General features: G+C 39.9%; 1 protein-coding gene across 1 annotated transcript in view; it reads right to left on the minus strand.

The window, feature by feature from the left end:
* Positions 1 to 1,180: 1,180 nt before the first annotated feature.
* CTSC (cathepsin C) overlaps positions 1,181 to 12,286 on the minus strand; it is a 35,108-nt gene continuing 24,002 nt past the window's right edge. Inside the window, exons 5-7 of the mRNA XM_029956500.1 lie at positions 9,003 to 9,118; positions 3,312 to 3,443; positions 1,181 to 2,025 (exon numbers count right to left, since the gene is read on the minus strand). Of these exons, the coding sequence (XP_029812360.1) occupies positions 1,523 to 2,025; positions 3,312 to 3,443; positions 9,003 to 9,118 (751 nt within the window). The 3' untranslated portion in view covers positions 1,181 to 1,522. The remainder of the gene's footprint in view (positions 2,026 to 3,311; positions 3,444 to 9,002; positions 9,119 to 12,286) is intronic.

Consider the following 12,286-nt stretch of genomic DNA (forward strand, 5'->3'; position numbering starts at 1 on the left):
TTTCTATGTTCCAAGCACTGTTTACATGCTCTACATATTATGAAGGCATTTAACCCTCGGTTCATGAGGTCCATGAAGTAGGTACATGTATCCTTATTACTCAAATCTATTCAGTTCCTGGATTCAGTGGTAACAGGTCAAATAAAGGTCAGTTTATTTGGATGGCTGGGAAATTGCATTATCTGAATCTACTTTTGTTTCCCTACTTGGGATAGTGAAAGGCTGGAGCTTAAACAAAGCAAACCATGCCATACAGAATTGCAAGGGTTTGGAGAGGGAGGGCTGATGGAGATTAATGGGTTATCTATCGCATTATCTCCACCTTACAAACCAGGAAACTGAAACATGGGTAGGTTTCAGAAAACTGCCTAAAGCTTTTTTTCCTCATGAGTCAGAGCCAGAAAGCTTATCCACGCCCTAGGCACCAAAGTAAATGTCTTGCTCGTACTTGACGATCCAGCTAAACTTTATTTTCCTTTGTGGAAGGTAAGGTCTCCATACATAAAACATATGTTGTTCTGGAAACGTCTTTGGGGAGGTTAGCCAGAGTTCTCATCCCCTGCGATTTTTTCCAGAGCTCAATTTGTCAACAGATGTTGATTATATGTTCTATTAGCACCAATGTAAATAAGTTTTAGATTATGAAACTTGTTTTTTATACAGTTTAGGAGTTTAATTACATGGATGAGGAATCATGGTATTCCATTTAATCGCCGTTTTTAATGAATCCTGCCACTGTGGATGAGGTAATGATCTCTGTCACATAGAATGGGTGGCTCTGTCGGTTAAGTCGCTGACTTCAGCTCAGGTCATGATCTCACAGTTTGTGAGTTTGAGCCCCAGGTTGGGCTCTGTGCTGACAGTGTGGAGCTCGCTTCAGATTCCCTGTCCCCCCTTCTTTCTCCCTCTCTGTCAAAAATAAACATTAACCGCCCCCCCAACACCTCATTTCTTTTCTCTATGACCTCTAGTTCATCAAATAGCCAGGGGATAATTTTGGGGTTAACCAGTCATTATTTACCCTCATCATAAAGGTTCCTAGTCTTTTAATGGAAATACACTCAAATTCTTATTTTTTTAAGTACTTACCTCAGTAACACACATCAATCCAACTGAAGGGGTCAACAGTGAACACTGTTAAGCACACACGTAAATTCAATAATATAGATCACCTGAACACTTATTAAAAACTTTACCAATTTAATAATCATTGCCATATTTTCTTGATTTTTACAATTAAAAAATAAGTCTGCATTCTCACAATGATTTAAAAAAAGATAGCATGTTTGAATTACAAATGATTCACAAAATCCTGCATTTTGTTACTGCATAGCTGTGAAGTAGGCCAGAGGTCGGTGGGAAGGTATATTCAAGTCAAAGGCAGTTTTGATTTTAAAGGTAAAAATCTTTATAGGAATCCATTTGTAATCTGCAACTGCTGCTACAAAAGTCTCCATCTGGTGATACACCAATCCCCTCCCATGACCGATGGCAGTCAGCAGGAAATGCTGGGAGGCATGCCCTACAATTTAGGAATTGGCGTGGCGGCCACGGCTATGCTCTCAATGGCACACTCATCGGTTCCTCTGCGGATCCGGAAGTAACCGTCTTCACCCCAGCCAGCGCCCCAGCTGTTTTTAACTATCCAGTAATCCATCCCAGAGACTGGATCGGTGCCATAGCCCACCAGCAAGACGGCATGATTAGTCAGCTCGAAGGGGTTGAAGGGGTCTCTCAGACCAGTGTGGTAGTAGATCCCCTGGTGGTAATGGAGGAAGTCATTATAGACTTCAAAAGCAACTGCCATGGGCCCGTGATGGACCAGCTCAAGCTTCATCAGGGCTTCATTGCAGCCTCCATAGAAACCTCCCACATAGTGGTACTCAGAGGTGTAGTAACGGATGCAGTCCTCCTTAGGTTTGCATGGAGAATCCGTGCCTGTGTAGGGGAAGCAGGCCTCTTCCACCAGCCCAAAATCTTGGGCGTATTTTCCTGCAATGAGGTAGGGGAAGCCACCATCACAGCCTGAGGATGAATAACACACATTAGAAAATGGCATCGGAGAAACTGTCCCATTTCCTATTTTTTCTTTTCTACTCCATTAATTCTTTGTTACCCCCAAGAGTTGCTCGTAGTTTAAATGCTACTTCATTCATCCGTGAGCCATTTAGCTAACTGTCCTCTCGTCCCCATCTAATTAATAGACAGACATTCATCTGGCACCTGACATGGAAGGTAGCTATAACATAGTGGTTGAGTGGGGAGAGTCTCTGAAGCCTGACTAGGTAGGTTCAGATCCAAAACAGCGTGAAGAATTTAACTTCTCCGTATCTCTGTTTACTTATCTGTAAAATATAGATAGGAATAGTACTGTCCTTGCAGGATTGGTTACTACATGTAAAAGCAATAAAAGTTGGCTATTATTATCATTATTAATAGCCAGACAACACAATGTGGCTCTTGCGGAAATTTTCTCTACCGATTGCAAAAAAAAGTCTAAATGAGGCCCCCTATCACCTTTCTCCAGTCCTTGCCTTATCACACACATCCATAAACCTGTACTTTTTCTTCACCATTCTTTTAATTATTTAATTTCTACTTTCCTCGCTTAAGTGGAAGCTTCATGAGGGTGTGACCTGTCTTGCTACTTATAGTCCCCAGGGCTCAGAAGTCACAATATTAGGGTTTAATAAGTATTTCAAAAACAACAAGAGGCTCAATGACAAATAATCATTCTGAGCAGTTTCACTCTCTTGTGGCGCAATCTGGGGTTGACAGCAGGAGACTTTAACATTAGAATGTTTCACTCTAAATCAGTTGCAGCTGGGTTTTCTACACAGATTACCCATGCCCCGTTCTGAAAGCCTAAGTACAGAATTTTAATTTTCTGCCAGAGAGAAATCAGTGATAGTATAGTTTTAATACAAATTAGGTTTTTGGGTGAGACTTTAGTTGGAACTGAAACTTTACTGTTTAGAAGCTGTGTGGCCTTCAAAACATTATAAAACAACTTCATGTCTGTCCCCTGTTTATAAACAGGGATATCTACTTCTGAGGGTTTTGGGCATTGTTAGATAATGTCCATAAAAGGCTCCAAAGAGCTACTGCTCGTTCAGTACACAGTAACTAGTGACAGTTTCCTGACTGGTGCAGTGAATTCCATGAGAGCCACTCACTAGTAAATGATGGGGTCAGAACCGGCACCCAGCTGCTCTGACTACAGACACTGTGCTCTCTACCACACCATCCTTTTACCTTTGCCAACAGTGGCGGGCTACAGCCAGGGAAACGGCTGGAAATACAACACTTACCTTGAGCATACTGGCTGCAAGAGACAACCTCCTGAGGGCTCAAGATTGGGGTCTGAGTATTGTTGGTTAGTATGCGGATTCTTGCTTCTAGCATACCCATAGAAGCAAATGAGTAGCAGCTTCCACAAGATGCTGGTGATAGAAAATAAGTATATATATAACCCAAGAGAATTTTGAAGCATTTGCAAAGAAACACAGAAAAATGTGAGTGGAAAGATACAATTAATATATTTGCTATTGTTGTTTGTAAGGATCAGCCCAATATAGAAGATTCAATAGACAAAACACTGTTAACCTTATAGACAAATGTTAAGATGTCAGCTTTCAAAAGGCAAAGGTCGCTCTATGGGGCTTTCCTGGAGACTATTTTAGGAGGCAAAACAAAGCAAAATGAAGCCCAAAAAACTCCTCTAATCTCTGAAAAGATTTTGATAGTATTCCTGGTACTGAAGAAATAACTTATGTCTGCAGCGTTCTGAGCCATTCAGTTGAGAAAAACTATGAAGGTATATATGTGAGCTGAGCTATTAAATATCCCCAGAGCAGCATTTTCTAAAGCTACTTGTTGGGTGGAATTAATGCTAAGAATGGGTCAGGTATGGATGTATTATAGAAAGTTCAATATAACCAAGGTTGAGGAGGCAAAATACAACAAAGTCCAAGAAAGGTAAGAGAGTAATTATAATGAAAGATATGGTATTTAAGGTGGCCGATGAGGAAGTAAAGCTATAAGGCAGATGGAGGTACTGAAATTGAAAACAGGCTGATTCTAAGGGGAAAAGGGTAAGAGCAATACAGCCATGGTCCCTGAGAAGTGTCACCCAGAGGAAAGAACACAAAAAGTAGCTGGATAGAGGCAAGGGAGAAGGGAAAAGAGAACTGCTTTATTTAATACCTGGATGCTCTGGTGAAGACAAAATTAATTTACATAAGAAGCAAATGCTAGGGATATAGTTGCTGTTTCAAGAGAAGGAAAATATTTTATTATGAGGTAATTTATATGAACAGTATCATTTGTCTATCCTTCTTTAACAGGTGTGAGTAAACATAAATACAATTAAGAAAATATGGCATGCATGTCACAAAACTGGGATTTCAACTTGTTGCATTCTAGAAAGAAATGAACATAGTTTTAATATCTCTATTATATAGCCTCTTTCACCTCTGCCACTGACACAAATTCTACATGGAGTTATGCTTGCACCAAATCAAAAATATTGGTATTAAATGTAGTTATACGCAATTGATATTATCCAATATACTATTATTTATCAAATTATTTGAATGGTGAGCACTCCCTAATGCACATAAAGTAAGATTAATGAACAGACAAGATTACATTCAAAAAATCCATTCCACATAAAGAGTATGTTATCTGTGTTCTCTTTAATAAACCTGGAATTAGTAAGTAATTTGGTAACTGCCTTCCTTAGAGAGAAAAGTATACAAAACAACATCATGCGTCTGAATACTATCAGGGCACTGGTCTTCCCTTTCCCCAGGTGATGCTGATTCACATTCGTCCCTGAGTACAAATGAAAGCCAGGATACTCTGTGCTCAGCCCCCAACATCCTACACCCCACCTGAATTACTTACACTGTTTTCCTCAAACTGAACCGTGAATTTCCGTGACTTTACACAGGACATGTGCCTTCTTCATCTAGCTGCCTGATGCAATCAAGAAACTCAATGCGTGTTTGTAGAAAGAACATTCAAGTTATGAACAAGCGGATGTAGATTTCCATCCAGGGAAAAACGTGACTTCATCGGTAGCAGTCAACCTTTACTTATTCCTAAGCAAGAAGGGAGGCAGAATCCTAGGCCCTACTGTGAGTCCCCTTGAGTAGTTAAACAATAACCACAGGTCCAGGGACTGGAGTGCATCAGAACCCTACTACCCTTTAACTGCTACCATTTCGGATGTTTCCCAAACTTCTCCTTACAAACATCTCAGATTTATCCATACCATATACTGCTTTTGCTGCTACGAGATCTCCTACACTATGATTAGGACAAACACTTGGAATTCATCTGGTGCAGTATCCACTTGATAATGTGTACGTTGAAACTCAGGGAGAAGCAATGACCTGTTCAAAGTCACAAAACTAGCAGATGGCAGGTGCCAGTCTCTAAGTGTCTCTTAAGGCAGGCTGTGTTCTTTTCATTTCATAGGTCTACATCTACTTTAAAGAATTTTCAGAGGCACCTGGGTGGTCCAGTCGGTTGAGCCTCTGACTTTGGCTAAGGTCATGATCTCACGGTTTGTGAGTTCAAGCCCCACATCGAGCTCTGTGCTGACAGCTCAGAGCCTGGAGCCTGCTTTGGACTCTGTGTCTCCCCCCTCTCTCTGCCCGTCCCATGATCATGCTCTGTCTCTGTCTCTTAAGGATAAATAAACGTCAAAAAAATTTTTTTAAAGGAATTTTCAAATTTTCTTCCTTGTTGTCTAGTTACTAAATAGGTCAAAATTTACTTGTACATTTTGTTTCTGAAACAATCAAAATAACACTATCCTTGGGACCCCCTCTTTCAAATGATACCGTGTCACAGAGAACTAGATCAGCAACATAAATAGACAAAGCCAGTGTTCCTTTCAAGGGACACCAGGGTCCTGTAATAAGTAACATCTCGAGAACTGGGAAATGGCCCCATTTTGATCAGCCAGCATTCTTGGGCCATCGTATCCACAGAAATAATGCCTCTTGGTGCTAACCACTGAACCCTCCTCATCTGACTGCCCGGCACTGTGGGAGGGATGGGCCACACGTACATTCAAGGGCTCAGAATGTGCTGTTAGGAGAGACAAACTGTCGCAACGACGTAAGGCAATAACGTTCTTCAAGCCACTGACATTCCCAGAAGAATGTCAGCTGCCAAGGAAATGAATGCCTCCTTTCAAAAAGTCAAGGCTAGATGTGGACTTTAAAAGAACCATTATTCCTTAGGACTACAACACAGCAAAGAATAAAGGGGTCTGACATAGACAGAGCGTTGCAGTAATCAAATCTCCACCACCTCAAATAGGCAATGTGATTTTCACATGGTTTAACTATGTTTGGCTGCACCTTCCCACAGAGGAGAACACAGTGAAGTAAGAAAAAGAAATCAGGAGTCTTCCTCATCTCCACCCTATCACTCAGCTGCATGACTCTGGGCAAGTCCCTAGACCTTTCCGGCATTTCATTTTATCTTGTATGTAAAATGAATAGCGAGGAACAGTTTAAGGCCCCTGCACACAGATGGTATTTAGAACAAGACTTAAATGAACTAGGTTTCCTAACTAATGTGACCTGAGAAACACCCCCTTTTTCTCTTGCAGGTACAATAACAGAGACAGCATAGCAGAGGACGAACACAGTCCAAATCCCCCAACTTCCTAGCTTCTCTTCCCTCTCACACTTAGCTGTAAATCTAGCTAAAGCGTTGGTGCTTAAAGCTGCCTTAAAGTGTCAAGATAAAACCTCATTTGTCCTCACAATGTTTCTTTTTTCACCTTGATTTGCTCTCTGAACACAGTAAAGTTATGAATTCCCTTAACTTGGGTAATTTTGAAGTCTGGGTCATGTAGAACACTGGTGTTCCTAACGTTAGTGGAAATTTCCAAGCAGCCCAGTTTCCAAGAAGAAAACATAATTAATTTTTCCCCAACCCAAAGTAAAGACAACCAAAAAGGAAGTCAAAAGAGGAACCTTTAAAAATTGCCCGTGTCTGTACAAATCATATATATAGCGCTCAAAGAATATAGAACAGAGGAGACAACAGCTTTTGCCAAGCTATGAGACAACCAATGTCAAAGAATTTGGCTTTAAAAAGTCTAATTTCCTTCCCCTGCATTACTGTCTCATTACCAGTCAATTGTACCTTTCGGGAAGTGAGTGGAACTAAACTTTTGACCTTCTCCTATGCCCCCAGTGAATTTTAAAACCACTTTACTAAAGCAGTTACCATATTATATTTTATTATTTTTGCTTATAGAACTTGCTAACTGCAAGTCCCTAGGACAAGAGCCATGTCATATCCTTAGCCATTAAAAAAAAATCTTAGCACATTAGATGTTCTATAAACACTCTATAATACAGCAAAAGCAACTATGTGCCAGGCCCTCAATAATCAACATTTGACATGCAGTATTTACATAATCCTCTCGGGTAAGTATAGGAAATCTGTTTGAGGACAGAGTAAATTTTAAGTCTTTCTTGACATCAACCCTTTAATTTCACTTTTCATTCATTCCTCGATTACCTGTAAAGTTCTCTCATTTCCCATCCCTCTTTTAAAAAGAAGCCCTCCCCAGGAAAGAAAGGGTAGGGGAGAATTTTCAGAATCTCTGTCTCTAGAGCTAGAGAGTCCGAGAATAACTTGTAAAAGGAAAAACAAAGAGATGAGACCTCTGATGTCATTTGTAGGACAGGAACCTTGCTGGCTGGCTGCTCAAAGCGCTGTACACTCAGAACACTTTGCCAGAATTCAGTGAGGATGGAACTAAAGGGCTGGTGGTTAATGCTGAGGAGTCAGGCTGATTATCACGAAATTTCTAGGAAAGGGGAAGAACAATTTATTTTGGGGTGTTGTTAATTTATAATCCTCTCAGAAGACACTAATCAGCATGTCCAGACAGCAAATACTACACCTATTTTACCGTAACAAATCAGTCATGTGTACTATAATTATCTTCAAAATGAGCTTAGAAGCAATAAACCTGAGTATGGTATAAATGATTCTCCAAGTCACTGTTGGTTAAAATTTAGGATAACAAGATAATTTGCTATCAAGCACTATTAGAGGAAGAGTTATTCAGTCTACTCATATTGTATCAAATTTCTGAAAATAATGGGTAAAATGCAATTATGGTGATACTTTTGTAAATTTGGGCTCTGCAAGGTCACCACTCAGGAAGCTAGTTTAATACTTACCATCATATGTCATGTTCTGACATAAAGTGAGTTAATAAAGGTCCTACACAGCTCCAAAAATCTACTATACCAGAAAAAAAGTTTAAGGATCTATTTTTCTGGACTCATATAGTAACTAAAAGCTAAATGGTGGGGAGCAGAGGGTAACAGTGTGAGTGCCCAGAACAAAGACGGATTCCACCACACCACTTACAGAAGGAAGACCAGTTGCAATTCTGTGCAGTTCTTTGTTTCCCATGAGTCTCTCTTCCTTGAGAGAGCAGGTGAGCTTGTCTTACCTGTTACTGATTAATTTCATTAGCTACAGAGAACATACTTTGAGAAGGCTACTGTAGAAATGCTGGGCTCAGCTGGAGAGATTATCTATTATCTATTATCTGTCATGGATACAAAAGGAAGGTGGGGCGTCTGGGTGGCTCAGTTGGTTAAGCCTCCGACTTCAGCTCAGGTCATAATCTCATGTTCGTGGGTTCGAGCCCCGTGTTGGGCTCTGTGCTGACAGCTCAGAGCCTGGAGCCTGCTTCCAATTCTGTGTCTCCCTCTCTTTACCCCTCCCCCTCTCATGCTCTGTCTCTCTCTGTATTAAAAATAAATCAAACATTTAAAAAATTTAAAAAAAAGGAAGGAGTGGCCATTGGCTACATATTTTCCATTTCTTTATTAAAGTGGATTGTGTCTGTTTCAGCCCTGTATCCCCAAAATCTACCTGTAACCTGGCATATAGTAAATTTTCAGTATTTCAGGATGAATAAATGAAAAATCGGACTTTTTTTTTACCTTGGTTTCTAACAGGAGTAACAAAATTGGTACCACGAACATTTCTCCAGTCCCAAGATGCTGGCAAATTTAAAAGCTTTTCATGTATTTCAGCAGTCAGTGGCGCAGGTTTGGGTCTAGGATGGAAATAATACATTTGATATTAACATATAGTTTTTCCTTTGAGGATGATTTCCTAACCCCTAATTCCATGATTTCAACTACATGGCTGCCTAGAATATAGATTCAGGTGCATGGAGCACTTGTCCCATTAGTGTTTCAATTATTCAACTTAAGTCCTGAAAATGGCTTTCACTGTCAGTTTCTTTTTCTAGATCTAGTAACTTTCTTTTATGAAAGGGCATTGGTTATGTACTGAGATTCTGTTTTTAGTATATTTCAAATAGCCACATTTTCTTAAGCAGATTTTGACTAAGAAAATAAGATGCATGGGAAGTTGAAGATGGCCTACAAAATGTACAGAGAAAATAAAGAAACATCCAACGTTTGACTCAGGAGGTTAGTGGTGATCGTGAGGTGTTTATAAAAGAAGTAGCACAGAGATCAGAGATTTAGTCAAATAGCCAGACTAGCTCCACACAACAGACAGCATTATAGAACTGCACCTTATATGGTTAGAAAGCAAGAGACAAAGAGAAGAGTTGCCTAGGACGACGGATAAGGGACGGACACATTGTCTGGAAATGAGAAAACTGTTGTACAGCTTCTCCATGTTAGCAGTTTGAAATAAACAGCATTCTAGCTCCAGACACGCTAGATTTCTCGGGAGTTTTCCCAGTCTGCGGAATGACTTCCGTGTTCCATGTTTTCCTGCTGCTCCTGTTACCTCAATGCCTGTTGTCCTCTACTTAGAAGTAACCCCTTTAGAAGTTCTCCCCTAATTTCTACTTTAAAGACCCCTCTCAGACCAGCACCTACCCACCAGTCCCCAAAAAAACTCACTTCTATGCTCTATCAGCTCTTTAGTTAGGGCACTGCTGTTATACCATGATAACCTGGACCTTTCTGGTTACAAACTATGTGAATTTCTCATCCAACTTGGCATTGCCGTATCTCACTCTACTAAGTTTTCAGTAGTTATCCAGGTTCCAGTTTAGTCACTGGCAAAGATTATTTCTGGTCTTCATGTCCTCTGCAACTATTCCCAATTAATTCCCTCTCTCATTTCTTTTAGAGATGATGTGAATCAATGCTAGGACACAATGGAAGTGAGAAGAAACAGAGGAGGAGAAAAAAAATGGCTCATTAATAGAAAATATAACCTCATGGAATGGTAAAAATAGACAGCATGTTCCATATAGAAATATCAGTTTTCCACTAAAATATTAACTAAGCCAGGGACATTGCTGGAAGCTCTATGTGACATGGAGATGAACTTGAGGTGATCTGTGACCATATGAAAGACAGCATTAAGAGACATGAAACATACGGGACGCTTGGGTGGCTCAGCCGGTTTACTTAGGCTCAGGTCATGATCTCACAGCTTTTGAGTTTGAGCCCCATGTCAGGCTCTATGTTGACAGCTCAGAGCCTATGGCCTGCTTCAGATTCTGTGTCTCTCTCTGTCCCTCCTCCACTTACACTCTGCCTCTCTCTCAAAGTAAATACATAAACATAAAAAAGGAGACGTGAAACATAGAGTAATTACAAAAACAAATACAAAGAAGTTGTAAGTTACAAAATACAACATAGATCATGTCAATTGAATAACCCAGGTACATAAAAAGCTATGCACCATGAAAATTTTAGGGCAGGGGGAAGAAAACAAATCAAGAAAAAAATCTTGCATATTTCTTTCAAGATTTATAAGTAAAAATTAGTTGCAAACAATTTTTGGAAGAAAATAAAGTTTCCATGATTACACTGAGAGGATAAAAGATTCAATCAATCAGTCCATAACAATTAATTGTCCTGTATATATAAACTAAGTAATCTGAAAGATTAAAAAAGGAATTGGGAGTGCCTGGGTGGCTCTGTCAGTCAGACATTTTGCTCTGGATCTCGGCTCAGGTCATGATCTAATGGTTCATGAGTTAGAGCCCTGCATCAGACTCTGTACTGATTCCGTGGAGCCTGCTTGGGATTCTGCCTCTTCCTCTCTTTGCCCCTCCCCGACTCATTCTCATTCTCTCTCTCTCTCTCTCAAAATAAAAAAAATAAACTTAATTTTTTAAAAAACATATTGAAGGTTGGCAGCAAAATGTAATTTCTCAGCAGATAACTTAGGTCATACTTCCCTCCTACAAGTGGTTTCATCACTTACTAGCTGTGTGACATTTGTCAAAGAATTTAACATCACAAAACTACAACTAACTCCTATTAAAATGGGTATAATCATACATACCTCAAAAGATTACTATAAAAATTCAATGTAGTAATGATTCCCAAGTGCTTAGAAAAGCTCCTATCTCTGCAAATCCTGAGTATATTAATCTCTTATAATTCCCGTCATCATCATCTTCACCCATGTCATTAAGATGATGAAATATGACATGGACACATTTATCTAAGAGATCATCTGGCACAAAGCAAGCACTCAAATGTTAACGTTCTTCTTCCTACCATTCGATAAGGCAGAGTATTTGCCTGTCAGTGCACAGACAAAACTAAAAGAATGTGACAATGGAAACTCAATGATGTGAAAATGAAGAGTGAAAGCAATTTGTGAGGCTAGTGTAGGTACGCTACACATTTTGGGCTCTTAATCATTTGGGTCTAGATTCTTTAAGAATTTGGTGAAAGCTGTGGCCTCAGGAAGATGACCATAACCAATACATTTTTTTCTATACTTTTGGCAGTTTCGATGACTCCCTAAACCTCAAGTTAAGGATCTCTGAGAGTTTCTATTATGTCATTCGATTCTTATAACAGAACTAATTTATATACCAAAATGCTACTGAAAAACAGTCAGCCAGACCACAACGTCTGCTTCTGAATTTTCCATTTCACTCAATTCCATCTCCTATCTTTAAACTTCTATGGAGCCTTAGCTTTAAAAGCAGCCCTTCATAAAGCTAGCCCTTCTTTAAAACAAAAGTGGTTGGGCAGAGACAGAGAGGCGTCAAACAAAGAAGAGCTCCTGAGAACCAGGCGCATGGCACAGGGCAAACAATTGTGTGTGAGGCTCAGATGCTGAAACCTCTTCCTCTCGTGCCCCTGTGGATTTTTACTGAACAGTCCTCATATCCTGTCTCACTCACGTACAATAGAACTCCCTCACTTTTGCAAAACTGAGAAGGAATACAACATGCTCTCTTTCCTAATTTCCAATAACTAGAGAGTCT

The sequence above is a fragment of the Suricata suricatta genome, chromosome 11 (genome assembly GCF_006229205.1).
Source record: "Suricata suricatta isolate VVHF042 chromosome 11, meerkat_22Aug2017_6uvM2_HiC, whole genome shotgun sequence".
NCBI lineage: Eukaryota > Metazoa > Chordata > Mammalia > Carnivora > Herpestidae > Suricata > Suricata suricatta.